Source organism: Plectropomus leopardus, chromosome 18 (genome assembly GCF_026936395.1).
Source record: "Plectropomus leopardus strain MGB_pleo_1.0 chromosome 18, ASM2693639v1, whole genome shotgun sequence".
NCBI classification, from domain to species: domain Eukaryota; kingdom Metazoa; phylum Chordata; class Actinopteri; order Perciformes; family Serranidae; genus Plectropomus; species Plectropomus leopardus.
Window position 1 is genome coordinate 4,686,293 of NC_142193.1, and position 23,694 is coordinate 4,709,986.

Below are 23,694 nucleotides of genomic sequence, written 5' to 3' on the forward strand. Positions count from 1 at the left end.
CACACACACACACATTTACACACACACACACACACAGAAATAAAGACAAGGGGAAAAACACTGTTGTTAAGCTTCTCTTGATCCTCCTGTTATGTTCATTTATCATGACAGCAAGAATATCCCTGACAGACCAGGTTCATATTGAATTATCCAGAAGTGTTCAGAAACCAAAAAATCCAAATAAACATTGTTTGTACCTCATAACTAACACAATTACCAACAATTCAATCAATATTAAGTGCAGTGGTGTTATTCACCTCTAACAGGTCATGTTAGGGTTTTTTTTCATTTTTTAATGGGCCTGTTTAACTTTTTTTTTTATGAAAGTGGAATGATGTAGATATAAATACAGTTTTACATAGCATTTTTTTAAAAAAACTTTTACATTTTTAAACCTTTTCACTCTCACATTTGCAAAAAAACAAACAAAAAAATCCAAACAGAGTATAATTTTGTTGTGTCTGAAAAGTAGCTTAAATAAAAAAAATATGTATTTTTTAAATAATACATTATTTAGTTTTCTGGACATCTTTTCCTATTTAGTTGTATTCCTATTTTCTAGAAATTTACTCCCTCTCTCTTCTTGTTCAGGTTATTTTTCTTGTTACCTATTATTATTATTATTATTATTATTATTATTTAAATTAATTAATTAATTATTTTTATTTTATTTTTTTTCTCCTTTAAGTGACATAAACTTACAACTAACAATCAGACTTCAGTAGCTGCTCAGATCTGAGCTGTGTGAACAAAACCCGTCTTGTCTGAGGTTGCGAAGCTTCATCGCTGCTTCTTCCAGGGATGAGCTCAGAGCACTTTTCCCAGAGTCTGTCTGTACATATTTATGTGAGTGTGTGTGTGTGTGTGTGTGTGTGTGTGTGTGTGTGTGTGAAGCAAGTGTGCTGACATTACAAGGAGAGTGTGTCATATCTATTCATGGCTGCTTTGGTGTTTACTGTAAAACTGCCTGCCTTCACGTCATTGGCTCAAACAATGAACAGGCCTGCATGTGATTGGCCGAGAAAAGCTGCTTCAGTTTTGTGTTTCTCACTTCTGCTTTCAACAAACAAAATGACATTCTGATAAGTATTGTACTGTAATCTTAAAGAATCACCAAGCATTTAATACTACTTTTTTTGCATTGGTTCACATTATGAGTTTATGGTGATTTGGTTAAACACATTGACATTGGATAGATTAAGAGATCGTCAGAGTGTAAAGAAAGAAAGAAAGTAACCTTTAAGTCATCAGGAGGGCGACTGCAAAAATACAGAAGTGTGTCAGTGAACCAGGGGATGCCAGGGCCCAAAATAGTAAGGGAGATTCAAGATGGCTGCTGATTCCTCAGCTCTAAATGACTGGGTTATTAATACACCACCCATCCCACTCTGTCATTATTTATGGTTGTATGAGAACAGCCAGCCTAAAACTCCCCAAGGTCATATCTGAGTTATGTGTACATGTGCAAAAAAGATAGACATGAATACTTCAAATAAAAAAACTGTAAAAGATTTATTTGAATAAAATATAAGTTTATAAAAGTATATTTAACATAAAACACTTAGATGTGACATTTTTCCTTTAAATGAATATTAAAATATTTATAAAGACTTTATTTACATACATCAGGGTACCCCCAGTGTGCTCATAGTTTAAGACTTTTAAGACCATTTTATTATCACCTTAAATTTAATGCCAACTTTAAGGTCATTTTGGCAAGGGTTCGAAGGCCATAATGCAAAAGTGGTGTTGATTTTTACCACTAGAAATAATTATCTACCAAATACATACATTCCTACAAATTCATATTCATATGTGATTTATGTAGCTTTGTAAGGCTTGTTTATGTACTCTAATGACGACTCTAATGCATGATTAAATTAATTAATAAAGATATTAATTTGTTGCGTCAAAAGAGTCCCAACTCTTCTCAGTGGCCTCACATTGTGCCTTTTTGTCACAACAAAACCTCCTATTTGAAATGATGTTCAGTAAGCCAGTATAAAAAAAATGAAATATTTTACAAACAATAGTTTTTTGTGTCTTTATAAAACCAGTCTTCTAAAGTTAAATTAAAAAAGCTGTGTATTTGTTGCATTTAAGAATTCCAACCCTTCTCATTGGCCTTATAGCACATTTTGGTCACAAAAACCCCTATTCCAACTAAAGCTGCCTCAATAAAAAAGTAGCAGAAATAGCAGGAAGTACATTAAGATCAGAAAGTTAAGCAATGTACTCTCGCTGTGAAGGGAAAGTGTGTCAGTGGGTGTCACAAGATGCAAGAAACTACAGTTTTTGGAGCTCTGCTCTATATTTGTGCCCTATATAAAATCTACATACCAAACAATAATACAGTGTATCATCTGGAGTTGAGCATAGAGAGCACTGAAGCCATTTACCCACTATCAAGGCCTAAAGAGAATCTCATATGATTGTGATTATATATGTGACATATGTGATAAAATTATGTGTGATAAAATTGAAATAAGATACTGTAAAGATTTGATAGTTCAGCATATTGTGAAATAAACTTTCTTTCTGAGAGGAGCTTTTATGTTTTTACTTACTGAGACTTTGAACTCAACGAGGTCCTGTCATCTTGTGGGATATTAATTCAAAACGGTGGACAAAACAGATATATTCTATTCTATTCTACTCTATACACAATATTTACTGTAGGAAATGGGATTTTTCCATTGGATTTTTGATTATTGCTGCAAATAAGCTCTGTGGCAAGCAAACATTTATGATACTTACTTGTTCAGCAAGATAATCTTCATAAATGAACACCACTTTCAGTATGTTTAAAGCCTAAATACAATCACCAGAAGTAAAAAGCAAATGTTAGGCTATAAATGATCTACACCACTGTGACACGTTTTAATGTTGCCTCCACGACAAGGCTGTAAAGCCGTGTTCAGTGCGAATCGGCATGATGATGCCTTATTGAGTCACTTAGGAACCACTTTTTTAAGGCACAGCAAGGCTTTTAAGTACATGGGGTTATTTACTGCATATTTGTGTCGTAGAACAAAATGTTAAAGTCTCTTAAGCTTTTGTTAAACACTGACCTTATTTCAGACTTCTACCCAAAAACGCATAAAAAAAACCTTTAACTCTGAGACAGGGGAACCACAGGAGCTGAACTCATTCCCAGGCATTAGGGCTAATTACTGGGGCACTCTGCATGGTGCTTTGAAATATTTGCAAAATGTAAGTAAAAAACTAGAGTCAAAACAGCCAAAACAGATGACAGATACTTTACGGATGTAATAAAAAACAACCAGATTCAGGATTTAGTCGAATTACCAGTGTAACATAATGAGAGTTGAATGATTAACTGATTTCCCAGAGGCTACAATTGATTCAGCATCATTCAACATTTGTCTTCTCCTTCCATTTCAATGTTTAGGTGTTACTACTTCAACAGTTTTTTTTACTCTGCAAAATTATTTGCAGTGGTGTCAAAACAAAATGAGTGCTTTCTCCACTGTGGCAACCACTGTGGCACTGCTGGCCTTTTGAAACCTCAAAAGTTTTGATAAATGTCTTCTTCTCCATAAATGTCCACAGTTTGTCTGTCAGATGGCTGGGTTACATTTTCATAATCATATTCATCATCACTTTCTTCTTTTTCTTCTCCTCTGAAACAGACCTCCTTGGCGGGGCCCGCTTCCTCGTAATCATGATCTTCGTCACCCTCTGGTTCCTCATAATCATCACTGTGCTCTTCTTCCATTTTTCCTGCTCCTTTTTTTAATTTCTTCTTGTTAAAAACTGCATCAACATTCTCGTAGTCATCCTCATCCTCATCCTCATGCTCATCACCTCCATATTCGTTCCTGACTCTGAGAGCCACTGAAACACAAACATCAGGACAAAATGCATTATAAATCATTCAAACACAAACCTTGAATGAAAGTGTTTTAATGAAAAAAATATCTACAAACAGCAAAAGTTAGTCTGTTCATGTTATGTACTTTGTGTTTGAACGAGGGCTCCAGGCTGACTGGCTCGTCGTCTTCTCTTGCAGACTAGACAGATCACCACCAAGACCAGCAGGAGCAGCAGTGCACCCCCAGCAGCTACCAAGGAGACCAGTGGCAACAAAGGCCCTAGGAGAGAAAACATTTTACAGTTAATCCTGGAAATTGTGTCTATTTTCTACCGTTGGGATTAAAAACCTGCTCTATATAAACACTGGCTACTATGTTATCAAAGAAGATGTATTTTTGATTCCCATGAGTTATATTTAAAGGAGGGATGGTACCTGGTCAAGAACAGGCTTTCGGGATCTTAAACATGGTGGCAATACTTCCGTCGTACCCCTTCTCCACCAACATGGAACAGCTTTCGTTCCAGCCTGTGCTCATTCCAAAGATGTCAAATACTGCCGCTTTTGCAGGGATTTCTACATAAGATCGTATTACCAAAAGACACCTTTCATGGCTGTATGATACGCTGCTGAAAACGCAGCTAGAAAGAAATTTACTCAGTGTTATGATACGCCACTGGATGGCACCAGCATGCAACAGAGACAGGCACATCAACTGAGAACGTGGGTGGATGGAACCTGCCATGTCTGCATGATACGCCACTGGACAGCATCATGTTGGAACCTGCCATGTCTGTGTGATACGCCACTGGACAGCATCAGGTCGGAATCGACTGTGTCTGAGTTATATGCCACTGGACGGCACCAGGTTGGAACCTGCCGTGTCTGCATGATATGCCACTGGACGGCATCAGGTTAAAATGCTGTTGGTAACAATGTTAAATATGGTGCACCGAGGTCCCTATAAGGCAGCTTAGAGGGGCAGTGGATGGATCCAACAACCCCAGACCTTCATGTGAGAGTCCAATGTATGTTTCCTGTCTGAGCGTGATGTTTTTTTGCCCAATCCTAATCATCTGTGCCAGCATGTGCTTTTGTTGATGGTGTTGTTTGCCATGTTTTCTTACTAAAACACTGCCATGTATTTTTGTTCAAATCTCAGCATCAGTGGCAGAATCCTGGACCCTCAACAGCATATGTAGAAGGATACCTAGAGTGTAATATGTAGACGCAGAAGTCCACTGCAAACCGGCAATACGTAATGACTTGGGATTAGAAAGTTTTGTCTGCTTCGATTCCCACACCTAATGTTGAACAGTTTGCAACTTTTTAACCTAAATTGAATTGGTTTGAAACCTAAGAATTTGATTTTTTCTCAACTTGAACCACAAAAATAGCAGGTTGTCCTTGACCAGGACTGTGAACTGTGACAACATCGGTAGGTTGTGTCATATACCACAGAATGGAAGAGACGATGGAGAGGTCAACAATAGAGACATTACCTGAAGCCAAAAAACACACACAAGAGTCTTATGTATAGCTATACCATGCAGATTTTTTAGTGAATAAAAATGTATTTCTGTAATAACTGAACAAAAGCTTGCAGGTAACCAGTTCTATCCACCGATTTGCTACTAGTGTTTACTGTTTACTCTTTCTTTCCCGCTGCAATCAGACTCCTAAACTGCTGACAGGAGTTCACACAGCAACTACCTCACATACACGACCCCATAACTGTACCTGACAGTTTACTATTCCGTTTGCACATGCACAGTTGCACTGTTTGAATTTGCACTGTACTGTTTTATTTGCACTGTTCTTTCTACTTTTCTTTCTACGTTTTTACCTGCTGTCCTGTACTTTAAATGCTGCTACTTAAAATTGTTTAGTGCCTTTACACTTGTGTTATTTGTTCTATTGTAAATTTCTAAATTTCTATTTCATATTTCTTTTATATTTGTTACACGTTAGGCATTCTGTGGACAGCAAAGTAAGAATTTCATGGTACAGGGAAACATGTTTCCATACTGTGCATATGACAATAAACACTTTGAATCTTGAATCTTGAATCTTTTGATGTGCATTGTGCAACGCATTCAATCGATGACTTAATCTTGATTACAATGGTTCCACTCAAAACTGGTGAAAACGTGAGCAGGCTCACTTGACAACACCAAGGTTCAGAGAGTCCTGTGGCAGGTTCCATCTGGCAGCCCAGCGGCAAACAATGACACCACAAACAGGACTGTCTGGTGACGTCTCAGCTGCCGACATCCAGCGGCATTTCACGTGGATACAAAAGGTGGCTTTTAGAGTCTGGATCTTACACCTAAAGCACTGCAAAGCCAGTGAAATTTGACAACTTTGGAAAAATAGTCTGTGTATCATTCAGCTATTGCTCATAGAATATACTTATGTCAACTTACTTTTAATGATGACACTAATGAGTGTGTCCTGTGTGAAAGTGAATCTCCTGGAGGACAGCGTGACTTCATACACACAGCTGTAGTTGCCCTCATTTTCATACTCAGCTACAGGAAACGTAAAGGAGGCTGAGTGGTTGACTGCTGGCTGGGTATCGATGGTGGTGCCGGAGAAGATAAGAGAGAAAACACCTCCAGGATAACGGGAGGAAGTGGAGCAGGTGATGACAAAGCTGTAACCCCTGGTGACTTCTGCACCTTCAGGACTCCAGAGCAGCCCTCCGTTCGGAGACGTCAGGGAGATGCTCGGCAGCTGAGGTGGGACTGAGGACAAAAAATATTTTTTATGGGTTTGTATATCAACAAAGACAGGATCAGATCAATATGGCTTCACACACAGTAGATGTGTGTGAAGCCGTATTGATACACTAATGCACCTCAAAACTATTGAACAAAACTGTCTATCCAGAAAAAAAAGTTTAATGGGAGATTTAGTTTTAAGGAGTAAAGGCAAACATTTTGGCACCTTGACTTTTTATTACAAATATTCAAGTAAACAAACGGTTTAAAACACATTTGGTGTTTCTCACCGAAACTATTTGTGTGTATCCTTGAGTCTGAAAAACTAAGGGTTGAGTGCATTTTCTTCATTTTCAAAGATAATTTTTCAAATTTTTTTTTCTAATGCTATGAGTATATTTCTGGTGGAGAGATGAATTCCCCAAATCATTTGAAAATTGCTTATTTTCTATTTGCCAAAGTATGGTCACATTTGAAGATAATTCTGAAAAATATTTAAAGAATAATTGATATTTATCCAACATATGCCTGAAACTTATTGATATTCAAGTCTGCCAAAATGTTAAAATATAGTTGGGTTGGCTCTTCTTTTGGGCATGCATCTTAACCCCAGCCTTGCAAACTCTTGACTGTTTGGTTTTTACAATGTATTCATGACACACATGGCTGATTGTGAACAGGCAGGACGTTTTCTTATTCTATATATTCATGTGTCTTACCAGTAACTGACAGTTTGACAGAGTCACTGAGGATGGAGCTGAAGTTTCGACTTGAACCGCTCATCTGATACTGACAGCAGTATGATCCTCCATGGTCAAAGTCCACTTGGGCGATGTTGAAGGTCGTGGCATTGGTCCCTGATGTTTGAGTCTTTATGAATGAGCCGGAGGTCTGCCTCAGAATAAATGTTCCACCTAAATGCTGAGTTGCGATTGAACAATTGATGCTGACATCCTGACCCCAGGAAGCCTCACCAGCAGAATCCATAGAGATGCTGGGTTTTGGGAGGTTCACTGAAAAAATAACACAAAGTCAGGATGAAAAATACATCGATTTTTTTTTTGTAGTTGCCTTAGTTTGCTAGATATTCTTTTATGTCAAAGGAATAGTTCATCATTTTTGTTAATTATTTACTACTTTTTATAAGATCAGAAGTTTTTCCGAGGCATTGTTGTGTTTCTACTGTGATAATACCAGGAAAACCAATTGTTTTCCACCAAGCTATCATTGCTTTTTTTGACGGGATGGTGCCCCAAAGAGGGATTGTTTTTCAAAGCCACTGTTGTATTTTTGCCTGGATAATGCCATGAAAACCAGTTGTTTTCTACTTAACCGTTTTTGCTTCCTTTTGTGACGTAAAAAAAATTTTGCCCAGCCATTGTTGTGTTTCTGCTGGGATAGTGCCAAGAAAAGTGCTTGATATCTACTCAGTCTCACTTTTTTTGCCAGGAAAGTTCTGTTTTTTTCCCAAACCACTCTTGTATATTTGCCAGGATAGTGCCCACTGATTTATCTTTTGTGTTTCTGCTGATAGTACCAAGAAAAGCTGTTGCTTTACACGGAGACATTGCTGCCTGTCCAGGCAGGATTTTGGCTCCTGGGTATTTAATATTACCCTTACCCTTAGCCCAAACATGATGTTTTCCCAGGTTATTTTTGTGCCTTAACCTAATCACACATTGAAATGTAGAGTTTTAATTTATCACCTACATAATAAAGTAAAATGTAACATATATCCGTGGTTTGTGAAAACCTACAATGCCAACATTTTTCTGGCGATTAGGTTGTAGAGAAGAATGATACCACTCACTGGTGGGAGAGTGGGATCCCTCTTCTCATCTATCTCTCAACAAGAAAGTGAATCAGTTTATTTCCCAAGATGTTGACCTGCTACTTTCAAAACATGAATATACATGAAGTTCTGGGAATGGATTCATTTTCTTACCAGTAACGGCGAGTCTGACAGAGTGGCTTAAGGGGGAGATCAAGTCTTCACTTGAAACCATTGTCCGATACTCACACCGGTACGATCCTTCGTCATCTAAGTTGACTTTAGGTATATTAAAGACAGCGGAGTTGGTTCTTGAGCTTTTGTTCTTTCTGAATGAACCTAAAGTCTTTGTCAAAGTAAATGTTGCACTTAACAGCTGCTGACTTTGAGTTGAGACCGAACAAGTGATGTCAACATTATGACCGAAGATCACTTCACCAGCAGGATTCATGGAGATGCTGGGCTTTGGGAGGATTGCTGAAAAATAGAAAAAATATAGCATTAAATATATGATATCTGTGATCTTGGCTGTCTTTTTTGAATGAGCATTTAGTGGTGAGGTGCTATCCAGGGAAGTTGGGACACTAACACTACACAAAAACTACCAAGTGAATAACCCTCTTGGTGTGTCTAATAAAGTTTAAGGATTTGAGAATTTACAATCATGTTCTCTTAATATATAGGTCTTTTGTTTTTAGAGAGTTACAGTGTTTGTTCATGTCAGGCTTACTGTAAGATGAAGTGTTTGTGTGTGTTCTACCAGCCATAACCTTAACCATAACTTTAACTTTGTCAGTTTCCATAGCTTATTCTCCAAATCTTCGCCTCTCCGTTGGTACTTGGCTCTCCTCTGATGGGATGAATCAATTGAAAGCAACACGTGAATGACTCGCAACAGAATTTGGGATAGATTCTGCCTAACCATTGCTGACTTTAGAACTTGGTGATGAGTGATGAGATTTTAGATCAACTTCACTGTGACATCATGATGTTCTGCAAAATACTATTTTTGCCCATTTTTTTCGACGGTGTGTATGGAGCATCCATGTTTTCACATATATAACATTAAACTGTAAGTGCAACTTGACGGGTGCACGGAGGCATACAACCGCAAGGCTGCAACTGTAATTATAAAGGAGATGTCTTATCATCGGCTCATTATAACTTCTTTTCTAACTAACAGAAGTAGTATCTCATGTTTTTTCTTTAAAACACACTGCAATGCAAACGCTGCTGTGTGACATGCTAAGCTTTCTACCTTTCTACCTGTGATTGGCCCAGCTGTTTCAAAGCTATAAGAGCAGCGATGTGACTGACTGGAAGAGTATGTTTAATAAGAGTAGTTTAATAATTACCTCACCCACAGATCGAGGCTATAATTATTTCACAGCCCTTTTATCACATTGCACTGCATCACACGCATGAACCGAAATAGAAGGTGTATATGGGGACATCCATTCGGTCTCTGTATCTATTATGTAAATTTCAACTGATAAACTAAGGGTGCAATGCATGTTTTTGCACCCGCATAGAGCCGTGCCTGCAAAAAAGGGGGAACTAACATATTAAAAGGGAGAGAAAGAGAAGCGAAACAGGAATTAAACTGTATTTGTGATCATGTTGTGTGATTCAGTGTGATTAAATTTTCTATCATCTTCTGAGAGTCAAAACCAGAGTTTAACCTGCAACAGTTGTGTAACCCAGGTGAAACACACATCCAATAAATCTAAATTATAAGAACCTCTCCTGTATGAAGGAGCTGTAAATGATGTACAGTTTTGTCTCATTTAAGTTTTAAGTCTCTTGGGGCAATTTATTATATGTATGGAAATAAAATCTAAAAATTATAAAAATTTAAGAAAAGAGACCACAGGACTGGGGTAGAAAAGCCACAATCAGACCAGAGGATGACACACGAGTGGAATTTCTTTCTTGTCCCACAAAAAACTCAAATTCCTCAAAGCCTTGGTTAGACAGCTCCTGTCCCACCTTGTCTGGTGCTGTGTTATTCATATAAAAATGCATATTTCTATGCATAAAAACTATGCATATTTGATAAACTATACAGTAGAGCATAATGATAAAAGTTAAAACTGATTTATTGTGATATTTATTTTCTAATATTATTCTGGTTTCTTTTTTTCATATTTTTTGATGATCATTTTTCAGTTATTGTATCTGTTTGTTTTTTATATTTTTCATAGTATCTCGTTCATATTTTCAATATTCTGTTCATATTTGTTACTTTATGATACTTTTCATATCTTTTTCACATATTGATTTTTCTACTCATATTTGTTACATTTTTCATAGTATCGCTTCATATTTTAAATTTTCTATTCTTGTACATATGATATTTTATAATTTTTTTTAATATATGTTTTTCATGTTTTGTTTTGTAATTTTTCTATTATTATCTTCTCATTGCTAGTGCCTCTGTGATGTTGACATTTTTGTTTTTTAATAAAATGTTTAGACATCTATTGAATGGATTGCCTTTTTTTAAAAAAAAGTAAACACTTTAGAGACACTTTAGAGCTTGTTGGACATCATAACAGGTTTTCTCACCTGAGCACACCACACCAATGTCCTCATTATGTCCACAGTTGTGTGTCCCATATCCTCCGTGTTCACACTGAGTTATAGACCTTTCACTTCCTGAACATTTCACATCATCGAGCCAGATTTGTCCGGTTCCTTCACCAAAATGGGTTGAAAGAGAGGACGTACCACAGCCCAACTCTCTGCACACCACCATAGCATCGTCTGAGCCCCAATCATCATCACAGACCGTTCCCCAGACTTTGTTGTAATTGATTTCAACTCTTCCTTGGCACAATGTAGTACCAGACAATCTGATTTGAACACCTGGGCACAGAAAACAGAGGATAAACCGTTGCTGTGGGGGTTAATAAACAGAAAAGCATGTATTTATTGAAATACCTTATCCAAAGATTTCCCCACCTGAACAACTCACACCAGCGTCCTCAGTGTGTTGACAGTCGTGTGTCCCCAATCCAGTGTGCTGACACTCAGTTAGAGAACTTTCATTTCCTGAACAGTCCACATTATCAAGCCAGATTTGTCCAGATCCTTTACCAAAATAGGCTGACTGGTCGGCCTTCAGTGCTGTACCACAACGCAACTGTCTGCACACCACGTCAGCATCTTTCAGGTCCCAGTTGTCATCACAGACTGTTCCCCAGGCATTGCTATTATATATTTCAACTCTCCCAGAGCACCGAGTGGACCCAGACCCAGCTAATCTGATGGGAGCATCTGTTAGACACATAAGGCATAACATCAGCATCTGCATATTTTACAGAATTGCCAGAATTTAAACTGAAAAATGAAAGATTGTATGCATCGCACAGGAGAATGAACTGACCTGCAGCAGTTGGCGTTAAAGTCAGGATAAAAGAGACTAAAGGAGAAAACATAAAGCATGATTTGGCTCATTACATTCAGCAAACCCTACTATGCTTTTGTGCCATTTTATTTTTGTCTTCTTCTCTTCATTTTAAAACAATAATTTTTTGTTGTTTGTTCATTGCATATTTGAAATAAACATTATAATCAAAAAATGCAGAAACAAATGATGATACTGCTACTACTACTACTACTATTAATAATAATAATAATAATTTTCTGGCAGCTTTTAAGATTGAGCAATAAGTGCTTGCAGGTTAATTAAAAGACTGACATTAAATTAAGAACATGAGAGCACATATATCAAACAGCACTGGGCCCATACATGAACAGATGAGAGGATCATGTGCAAAATGAATGAATAAATATGTAAAAAGTAGAACATAAATAAGAGTAAGTATTTTAGAAATTACCATGTATATAGTGAATGTAGATTAAATGTAACCCTAACCCATAAATGTGCAAAATTTATGGATCTGAATACAAAAAAACTAACAAAGCGATGATTTGACAAGCACAGTTAAAATTTGTAATGACAAATTGAAAATAAAATACCATAAAATAGTCATTTCAAGTGTTGTCCTTCTTGTACAAGTAAGTTTTTGGGAAGCACTCCAAAGCTGCAGCAATAATGCTGATCTCACATTGAGGGGAAGGTTGTTTCTGAGCTGAGAGGACATCACCGAAAATGCTTGGTCATCTTCGGTTTTCAGTCTGGTCGATGGAACAACTAAAAGGTTTCAGTTGGTTGATCATAAGGTCCTGTCTGGGCTTTAAGGGGTTAAAAAAATCTTAAATATAATCTGGAGTCAGGCCCTGGATGAATAATATTTCAACATCTATTTTAAAAATAATGGGTGACTAGCGCAGTGTTGCTAAAGTTACACTGAAATACTTGATTTAGTTAAGAAATAATAATGGTGAGAGAAGTCCAGTTGCGATGACACAAAGCATGTATGACTTTTTTGTGTCTTGGAGATGTTTCATAATCGATAAAAATAGTCTTTGATATTTCTTGTGGGTCTTTACACTTTAGAAACCTGAACAAGTTGGCATGACTTCTTAAGGAACCTGAGAAGAAGGTAATGAGAAAGGAAGAAATAACCCAAAAATGGGTAAATAATTGATAAAAAAAAAAAAAAGCAACTGGAAAATTACCTGAAAATAAAAAAGGTGAAAAATCAAGTTAAAAAAAAAAACTTTCTAATGATATTAGAACATTTCAGAAATATTATGTTTTAAAAATGAGGATTTCTGTAACATAATTTGAAATATATTTTTATAATTATGAATATAGTTTTTCCTAGCTTGTCCCCACCTTTTTTCTCCCTAAACATTTTCCCTAGTTTTGTATAAATTATTTTCTAAATCTACTAATTTATTACAATTGGTGGAAAATTTCTTGTGAAGTTGCTCATTGCCCTTTTTCACATGTTTTTGAGAGGAATCGCTTTGCTCAGGGTTCAAAGGTTTAAATACGTGTTAAAGGTGTTTGAATACAGCACAAGAAAAGAGATGTCGCTCCATATTTCAAAGGGTTCAAGCATAATTGGCCATCAAAAGTTACCCCAAGGTATTACTGGAGGATTTTTTTATTTTTTATCTTTTTGTGCCCAAAAATTGTTTGTCTTGTCAATAAAGAAAGTAAGGAACTTTCCACGCTCTGCTGGAGACGACGTGGTTTCACTTGTTTTTGGGAGGTTACCAAAGTTGCTGAATGCGCTGAAGTGAGAGAATTATGCTGACAGCAGAAAGAACAGAAAAAGGATCTTTGTACTTAGTTTCTATGCCAACAATAAAATAGTATACAAAAGCTGATTTCCAAATTAAATTGTGCAATATTTGTCTTACCCAGGGCCAAATAGTGAAGTTTTCTCTGTTGAATGTTTCCCATGGCTGACGCACAGGCTGCTCTGTATCATTTATCAGTGACAGAACAGACGGCAGAATGCTGAACTAAAAACAGCGTCTGACAGAAAACACATCAGGCACTGGTACTTCCTGGAAGACTTCCTTTTTGTTTTTAGTGGGATTTGTTTTCAGCTGATATTTTGAATAAAGCATGGAATGCAAAGGCACTACCAACATGTATCATGAACACTGCCGATTACAATTCAGCAGCTCTGTCAGCTTTATCTTTGCCAGATGTGTTTACATTTTGTGCATAAAAGGAGAATAGAACATGCATGCACTGTATTTTCAAGTTATTATCTTACTATCTATTATATTATCCATTTTTTATAGGATAAAAAAAAATCTTTGAAGATACGGTGATAAATTGTTGGTGAGTGGGAAACAAAAATCCTCACCTCCTAACCCATAAACAACCCCCACCATATTTATACTTTACAATGTTGTTGTTTTGGTTGAAACAAAATGAATTGTCAACAATTAACTGTTTGATAACTTCGAAATGATTGAATTATATATTTCATATTAACTAGGATGGCTTTCTGCAGTGTTATAACACACAAATTCAGAAAATGATGCTGCTTTACAACTATCTGACCAGTTACATCTGCATGGTCATTCTGGTTGCAGATTTGCAAATCCAGGATAACGGAGAATGACTTGCCCTTCTCTTCCTATAAGTAGCTAGTACTCATCGCCCTCCTGGGTTGAATTAGTTTGGTTTAGGCAAGAGGAGTGGGATTGGTTAAGGTGAAGGTAAAAATTCCAGGGTTAACCAGTCAGGCAGAGTAAGACAGGTCATTCCTTTGCTGTTTTAGGATTTGCATATTTGCTGCCACAATAGTCTGCAGCTATTAAACTAGTTAAGCCAGCATGGCCATCCTGGTCGGCCATCAAATAACCAGTTACATTATATGTTAAGAGATGCTTCACCTTGTCAGTATGGGCGTTATAACTGTTTTGAAATGCAAAACTATGGAACTGAAAATGTGATAAAAAAAAAGTCATAAATTGCAATTAAGTTTTGAATTTCTGTGATTAATCACAAATAAAAAAAAAATGTTTTACAGCCCACATTAAAATGTTTTCTTTTTGCAAGTGGCAAAAGTACAACAGGCTTCTTACAAACAACTACATGTTCTTGTTACATAATGAAAGGAAGGGTTTTTCATCACCTGCCAGATACTACTCTGCTCTACAAACCCATACATCAATAACATCAGCTCACCCGCTTGCATATTTAACTCACCAAAAACCAGTCCAGGTGCAAGTTTCACCATCTTGGTCAATGCAGGTGGTGACCAGCAGCTTCCAGTCACAGGCCAACTGGTAAACACACGGAGAGGCAGTGACGACTGTGGTTTGCTGCCCACTCACACACGCATGTTTAAACTGTAAGAACACTACAGAGAAAATAAAATGAAGAAGTCTTTTCACAGCACTGCCCATGAGTTTTTAACACATCAGTGAACTTAGCTTTTTTTCTCTACTACTGAGGAAATGTCAGACTGAAACCAAAAATAACATAAAAAAAAAAAAAAGATTGAAACCAACAATGATTCCTGTTAATATAAGACAAACATCTCATGTAAAAAAAAAAAAAAAAAAAACAGCTTCGGTCAGGAGGCATACCACTTCCTCAAAATCTCAAAAAATGGTACCAAAACTGTAGAAACAATCCAAAATGAAAGTTCACAGCCTTGCTTTGTTTGCGATTCACCCAACCCAATCCTTGGAAGTTTTCTGCAGCTGTTGACGCGATGAAGCTGTAAAATGCATCGATGCATGACGATGTGTGATCACATACCTTTCTCTATTTTCTCCCAGCTTTCTGTGCCTCCTTCCGTGTGTGTCATGCAGCCTGTTCTCACTCTGAAGTCATCAAATACCGCCATTTTTGCAATGATTTCTGCATAAAATCACAATGACAAAAGCAGCTTTTCGTGGCTGCATGGTGGCGCTGCACACCGCTGGAGCATCAGGTTGAAAAGTTGCTGGGAACAATGTAATACAAGAATCATGAAGGTCCCTATAGAGCTGGCAGGCAGGGCAGTGGATGGATCCAACAAACCTTGGACTTTCATGCAGGAGTTCACTGTTCACTTCCCATCTTACTGTAATGCTTTTTTCCCCTTTTTTTCAATATCTTATCTTGAAAGTCCATGCCTACATGTGCTTTTGCCAACACCTCAGCATTGGTTGACGTGTGCTTTTGCTGCCTAAATGCAACCACATGCAGCACAATCCCACCATGTGCTTGTGTTGACATCATAGTAGCAGCATCCAGGAACATCAGAAGCAGACACAGAAGGATACTTCCCTACAAAGTGACGACAGTTTACAAATGTGTTGGTATCATAGAATTATATTTGAAGTTTAAATCTGATATGAATAACGTCGGCAGACTGGTCTCTTGTACTGTTAGTACTTTTTCCTGCGGAAAGTGATGGACCAGAACTCATATACATATCATGAGCCAGTAATACACACATAATCCACATATTTTAGGCCATGTCCACACGGAGAAGAGTGTAGGTGTATCCGCAAAAGGACGTTTCGTCCACATGGAACCAGCGTTTTGGGTGCCAGGATTCGTTAATTTTTGAAACCAGGTCCCAGAGTGAGCAAATCTGAGGACGCCACCCTTGCGTTTCTATGGTTACAAACCACACGCATCTTTCCTGAACCAATGACGCCATAGCCCACCTACTCTTTAACCCGCGTGCGCTAACGCCGCCAACAGCAACGTGCTGTGCTGCGGAGCTGCTGAGTAGACGGTCTACCTTGTCGTCAGTCCACACAAATGTCTCCTTTCTAGCTCGACTCGTATTCTCGCCCATCTTCTTCTTCCTGTGTTTGTTTGAGAAGGGTCTGGTTTGTTTACATCCCACATGATTTATGCGCATGCTCCATGTCTCATTCTCTGTTTTTGGTGTATTTCTGTGGCAGCGTTACAGCACCACTTACAGGCCTGGCATATATACTACAGCATTTTCAGTGGTTTTGTGTGGACATTTCTTGAGACGATTCCGTGTTTTCGGAAAACTTTTTTAAAACGACAAAGAAGTAGATTGGTCCTTCTCCGTGTGGACATGGCCTTAGAAGGCTGCATGTAAAAAGGGAACGGACAAACACATACACACACCATTTCCCTGGCTTCAGGACTTGTAAAATGAAGTGATATAAATAAATTATCCTGTCTGTCAAAAAATACACTGCAATTTTAATTGCTAGGCCCTTTGACACATACAATGTAATGCAAAATGCAAAATTTGAAGATTGCTGACACATGCAATGCTGCATATATTCTGAGACCTGTTGCAGTAACCAGCAGTAGCAACTAGAGGCCACCACAGCACAGGTTTTTATCCACTAAACCATGCAGTTCTCCAATAACAGGATGTTTCAGTACAGTGCATGAAACATATCTTTTGTTCATTATAATTATTCTGGATATTTAGCCCTGTATGCACAGTGCTGAGGTGTTGTCTAGAGATTATTTTCAAATATGTACAGTGTGTTTGTTTGACGTTATGTGTTCTTTCTTGGATTTCTTGTTAACCAGTTTATATTTCTTGTCTGTTCCATTAAAGCTGGAAATGTAAAATAAGGTTTGTTCTCTTGCAAAAAGCTTTCCTGGAATTAATAGAACTGAGTCTTTCATAAAGTGATAGTGCACAGTCACATGTGCAAACAGAGCGATACTGACAGCCCAGTGAGCCTCATAGCGTGAGAAGGCTGAGGAAGTGGCTGGTGTGAGAACGCTGCCACCACAGCCCCGTGGCAGCTCTGCCTGAAGCCTGCGGTTGTCTCGATTCGACCTCCCGTCCTCCCAACCCTGCGTCAACCTGCTTTCAACTCACTGCACTGTCGTCATGCTCAGACATTTATTGAGCGCTAGCTCTCAATTTCTACAGAAATGATGCAAACTGTGCACATATTATAGAAAGGCCACTCTTTCTTACAGTTTCCTCACAGGTCTTTATCATTATTATTTCTTTATTTTTGCAGTTCTTACAGCAGCGTTCTTTTGAAAGAAATGCAACAGACTTTTTTTGTTTTGCTGTTTTCCGTTTTTCACTGTAACATTTTTACAAATGTCTTCTTTTGTCAAATAAGAAAAAATAACCATAAACCTAAACTTAAGTTATTTTGGCCCATTCAATCAACAAAAAGTGATAAATATTACAATTTACAGACTTCCATGTTTGTACAAGAAAGACAAAATTTGTAAGAGAAAAGGCTGCTTGCTTAGTATGAATGATAACACAGTTACTACACGAATAAGCAGCTCTTGTAGATTCATATTTATTATCCTTGGTTGTTAGAAATGGTGGCTATCTGTTTTTCTGTACTTTGAGGCTCAGGGCAATTCATCCTGGAGAGCATCATGCCTGAGCTGTAAATGTACTAGTGGTGTGTGAGGGAGTGAAATGCTCATTGACCGATATCCTCATCTGCTGCCGGAGCTCTAAAACACACAGACATGCACACACACACTCATATGTTCGGGCATTTGATGTAAAAATTTTGGTGAGATGATACTGCATTTGAAGGTAGACCGTGCAGGAATTGTCAGTTACTATTTGTCAACACAACATTCACACATGGCTCTGCCTACCTACACTGCTGCTGGATAAGGTTTATTTGTGGGCCAACACGGAAGTTTGCCCACACCCTGGTTCCAAAAAGCCAAGGGGATTATTCCATTGGATTTTGGATTATTGCAGGAAATAAATTTAGTGACATCAAACATTTATTCTTATATGCTTTGTTCAACAAGATAATCATTACAGATGAACAGCACTTGCAATCATCAGAGGTTAAAGGCTATAAAAGAGCTACACCACAGTCACATGACTTCATTGTCACGGCAACACCGAGGCTGTAGAGCTGTGTTTGTAGTCTCACTTGCTGACAAATTAAGTCTTGAAAATTTATGAGGGGGTTACTTCCTTATTATTTTATGTTGTAGAACACAATGAAATAGTCTCTTAAGCTTGTGCAAATCACAGACATATTTTAGGCATCTAACCAAAAATTCATTGACTTTCAGATGAGGAAACCAGGAGGCAAATATGCATTTCCAAAGATAGTGAAGGAATAGCCCACCTTACTCTGCCTCTGACTGGCTTACCCTGACCATCTTACCCTAACCATAACCAATCTTATTCCTCTTGCCTTGACCTAACCAATCCAACCTTCAAAGGCATAGTAATAGTCAGTCATTAGGAGAGGTGGACGGGACATTCCTACGCTATCCTTTGAAATTCACAACACAGAGGGCTAAAACATTTACTCATTTTTGGGTTTTGGGAATCGTTCCTGAGGTACTCTGTTGTAGGCATGTTATATTAGCTGTAATGGAAAGGACAGTATATTGGCAATCTAACTAAGCTGACCTAACTGTTAAACAGAAAACAGACAAACTCTGCAGAGCTCTTCATCCTTTCCTTCAGTTCCTGAAAGTGAAAGCATACCCAGGATTCTTCGTTGATTTCTAATGAGGTTTCTTCCTCCTGCGCTTTGGGCATTTCTTTTAGCTTCCTCTTGGATGCATGCTGCAACTACCTGCTCACTACCTTTTCTATACTATGGTCTTGGATTGGAAATAGTGACGGCTAGTGCGGTGGATGCAGTCGAAATAAAGCTGCTAGTGTTTTGAACATCCATCACCATGCATTTTGGAATGCTATCACCAGAGGAGAAGTCGAAGAACATCACTTGATGGAAACACAGTCATCTTCCAATTGTGTTTCATTGACATTTTGAAAATATCTATGAATATAAATTTTGTGCAAATCTGTGATGGAAAACTTCCTTGAGGTAACACACCAGGACAAAGCAAAATAAGGAGAAAATGTGAACATATAGGCAGAGGTCCAAGATAAAAACTTCCACCACACACTTGTAGTGGGTCATAAGTGATCATTAAGAGGGATTTCTTTGTATGAGGCTATGCATTGTGTGTGTTTTTTTAGGAACATCCTGCATCCTCTATCTTTAAGATAAACATTTTTCCTCTTCATGTTTTCTTGATCTCTTTCTCAAGAGAGCAGAGGGCTGCCCATAAAGGTTACTAGAGGTCATGTCTGAGCAGTGGAACTGAAAAACAGGAAGAAATTTGAGGTGTGAGGATGGCAGGAAAGTGTATCTGGTGTGTACAAGTGTGTGTGTGTGTGTGTGTGTGTGTGTGTGTGTGTGTGTGTGTGTGTGTGTGTATGTGTGTGTTTAGCTGGGTGAAGCATAGGAGGAGAAACATGCATGTTGTGCGATGCAGACAGCCCATGACACAGAGATGGGAGATATGTGTGTGTATGTGTGTTTTGGAGATGATTAAGACGCAGCGATGACACTGTAGGCAAAGACAGATTCCTTCATTTTGTTTTACAGCGCTGAGGCTGTGTTCCTAGACACACACACACACACACACACACACACAGCACACACAGAGTGCTCAACAACTGAATGTAATTCGGACCGACAGCTCGCCTTCACGCTCTGACGCACCTCGCCTCCCAAAATGGACGCAGAAGGACTGTTTTCTCCTCACACACACACACACACACACACACACACACACACACTGTCTAAATGGGCTTTCTATCCACAGCAGCTGAAAACCCAAAACATTAAGTGGAGGAGGAGGTGGGGATGAATAGTTGAGGGGGGATTAGGAGGATGGATGATCAGGGTGAGTTTGGGTCAACAGACAGACAGACAGAGAGACAGATAGATACACCACAAAAGTAGTAAGAAACAAACTGAGTCATTCAAATTCATAGAACATCAGGAGGCACAGAGCAACGGGTATGTCAACAGTTTACAGTTTAAACTGTAAAGTTTTGGAATTACCCAATTCTTTTGTGCCTATGGATCAATATCCAAAAATACCAAATCCAAAGCCCATTCTCCATCTGAGCTCAACAAATACATCTGCTTTGTCAGTGCTTTTGGTGTACGAGCATGATGCCAAAAGCCACCTTCTATGTCTAACTGGAAGTCAAGTCAAGTCAATTTTTTTCATAAATCCCACTATCACAAATCATAATTTGCCTCAAGGGGCTTTACAGCTGGTAAGAGGCCCTGTAGCAGACCCAGAACGTGCTGGAGGGATTACATCTCGTCTGGCCTGGGAGTCCCATGGGTCCCCCAGGAGGAGCTGGAAAGTGTAGTGACGTCTGAAAGGCTCTGCTCCACCCGGCCGTATGAGCGTACGGCAATGGTTGGATGGGTGGATGGCTTTACAGCATACAATATCCCTCTGTCCTCAGACCTTCACATCAACTAAGGAAAAACTCCTACCAAAAAACCCTATAGTGAAGGAAAAAAATGGTAGAAACTTCAAGAGGAATGTTTGAGAAGGGATCCCTCTTCCAGGACGGACAGATGTGCAATAGATGTCGTAAAGAACACGGCTAGATGGCATTTAGTGATCACACAACTGGTGGCACCGGGCATGCTAACATGCAACATGCACGGGCAGCGTCACTTGAGAACACGGCCGGACGGAACTAGTTGCATGTGCATAAAATGCTGAAGGAAGCGTTAGGCAATATTGCTGCCAGGGGGGTGGGTGGGAAAACAGAGGGGTCCCACAAACAACTGACTGTCATGCGGGAGTCCAGATTTTGCTTCCTGTGTGGATGAGTGTTTGTTTTTTTCTTACCATGTGCCTCTTTTGCCTAAAACTAATGGTCTGTGACTTTGTTGCCTAATCCTAACCAGTCTGCGCTGTTGTGTAAACATAAGTAACATGCAACTGACTCAGAAGGATACCTACAGCTTCATAAGCAGACGCGGTTGGTCCCTGACAGAGTGGCACAATGTGACGAGTTGGTATTCAAATGTGTTGGTAAAACAATTAATCATTAAATGATTCAATGTGATTTTAAATGTATTGTTTTATTGTATGCACTATGCACTTTTGCTGGCTCCACAAGAATTTTTCCCTTGGAGGACAATAAAGATTTCTTGAACTTGAACTCTTGAACTTGGTAGTGTAAAGTGCTCTATATATATATATATATATATATATATATATATATATATATATATATATATATATATTCAGTCATTTCCTGATTTTTTTTACTTTTTTGTTGCTAATTTAAGGTACTTCTCTATCTCAATTCTTGCAATTTTTGGGGTTATTTCTTGTTTAGTTGCATATTGCCTTCTGTCCATGTTTTTTTTTTTTTGAGAAATCAAGCTAATTTTATTCGGTTTCAAAGGGTTAAAGTGGTTGTAATACTTAGATGTCTAAATCTTGGGCACTCGATCTTTAAACTCCAAGGAAATGATTGATACAACTGTAATGGCAACACAATTTTAACAAAAATGTGAAACAAAGAAAATGTTTGGAATTTATGGGATATACCGTACGTAATGAATAGAATTTCTTCATGTTTTGTTCCACATTCTGTGTCTGTGGAAGTCATTTGTAGGCACCATAATACAGCCTAAATTCTTCCAATTTGAGCTCTTACAAGCTCACAGCAAAGCATTTTCTAATTTTTCACAGTGTTATGTTGCCGCCATTGTCTAACACAGGCCTGTTTCGACCTGCCACGAGGAGAAAAAGTTAGGTAAGTGTTTGTGGTACACAAGACAAAAGTGGGATCCGGTGAAGTAGAGGAGAAAAGGAGCGTAGAGGGGAAAGTGATTTAGAGAGCAGTTGAGGTATGTAATAGAGACAGTGAGGTGTGATTTAGGGCCGGGAGGAAAATGGAGGAGTGGAAGCGCGTTCTTGGCAAAGATTGAGTGTCATTTAATGCGGGAGTGAGTGGAGAAATTATTGCATGGCTGCTACACTAGCTGACTATAGATGTGACACATCGCTCATACGGCTGCTATCCCAGCTGAATGGGAATTACCCCATTAACGCAAGCTGAATGCTAACTGCTACGGCACATATTGAGCTGGCAGCAAAGAGCTGAGCTGGCTAATGACTGTATGTCACTGTAATGGTGTGTCTCTATCAAGTGGCTGCGCCTCAGTGGGACGCTTAGCTCTTCATCGCTCCGCCTGGCCTCGACTCTTCTTCATCATGCTGGATGACCTTCCATCTGCAGCTTAAGATGAAAAAGTCGTCCCTGCGAGAGGTTCCTCACATCACACATCCTTCATCGCATCACATTGTATAAATCTTCATTTTCTGCTTTTAAGCTACTTCACTTTTGAACAGATGGATTTTACTTTATTCACAGTCTCATCTAAGTAAAGAAAGATTCTGATTATCCCTCTGCCATGACTTGGAAACAATTTGTTCTAACGATCCAGGTGCTTCCCATATAGGAGGCAATTCTCCCCAGGCATCCTTCACCAGAATGTCTTGAGAGCTGTCACCGTGCAGAAACAGAGATGCGTTTATATTTTGGATTCCACATCCTTGCGATGTTCCAGACATGAATTTTCACACCATGCGCAGCAGAATTCGATCCATCCCTCGTGCCTGATCTTGATTGGAGTCATTTTTGCAGGGTCAACGTACCCAGGAGGAAACTTTCACGCTGACCCTGTCTCGGATCACTAGCTATGTGTGAAAAGGGATATCAGATTCAGAGTATGAAATAAAACGCTTTTGATAGCACTTCTTGGGGGAGGAGTGCGGGGTCCCTAACATGTATGGAAACTAATTTAGGTTATTTAGGACTTTCATTCCTTCAAGGCGTTGGATTCCAACACTATCACTGGGCAGAATGTGGATATGGCAATTCAAACAAAACCTTTTGAAAGTTATTTATCTGTATAACATATGCACATTTCAACTGTGGTAGAGCGACCAAAAATTGACTTAAATTCTACCTCCTCTTCAACCAATAGAAGAGTAGAAGTGTTTTTCTCCTAGTGATTGGTCATTGAGGGAAAAATGATATTTCTAGATTAACGTAATCACTACAGTGCACTGACTGTAAATAGTCAGTGTGTATATTCCCTGGTGCCCTTGTAACGTTGAGATATAAAATCAACATAAACAGGTCTATTCTGTTATTCTCCTTAAGTTTATGAACACAGTTTGCATT

At 38.6% G+C, this 23,694-nt stretch overlaps 1 protein-coding gene across 3 annotated transcripts; it reads right to left on the minus strand.

Annotated features, from left to right (window-relative positions):
* Positions 1-1,487: 1,487 nt before the first annotated feature.
* LOC121956348 (uncharacterized) lies at positions 1,488-16,545 on the minus strand. 3 transcript variants are annotated; one of them, XM_042504513.2, is made up of 10 exons: positions 15,477-16,545; positions 14,919-15,072; positions 11,718-11,753; positions 11,294-11,608; positions 10,898-11,197; positions 8,504-8,806; positions 7,278-7,571; positions 6,262-6,582; positions 3,981-4,115; positions 1,488-3,858 (listed from the first exon to the last, which is right to left on the minus strand). In XM_042504513.2, exons 2-10 carry the CDS (start codon positions 14,947-14,949, stop codon positions 3,530-3,532), a joined length of 2,064 nt encoding a protein of 687 aa, XP_042360447.1. In that variant the 5' UTR covers positions 14,950-15,072; positions 15,477-16,545; the 3' UTR covers positions 1,488-3,529. The 3 variants fall into 3 exon arrangements, with proteins under 3 accessions (XP_042360447.1, XP_042360448.1, XP_042360446.1); XM_042504514.2 differs by having other exon boundaries at positions 14,919-16,545; XM_042504512.2 differs by lacking the exons at positions 14,919-15,072; positions 15,477-16,545 and adding an exon at positions 13,610-14,073.
* Between the last annotated feature and the right edge of the window lie 7,149 nt (positions 16,546-23,694).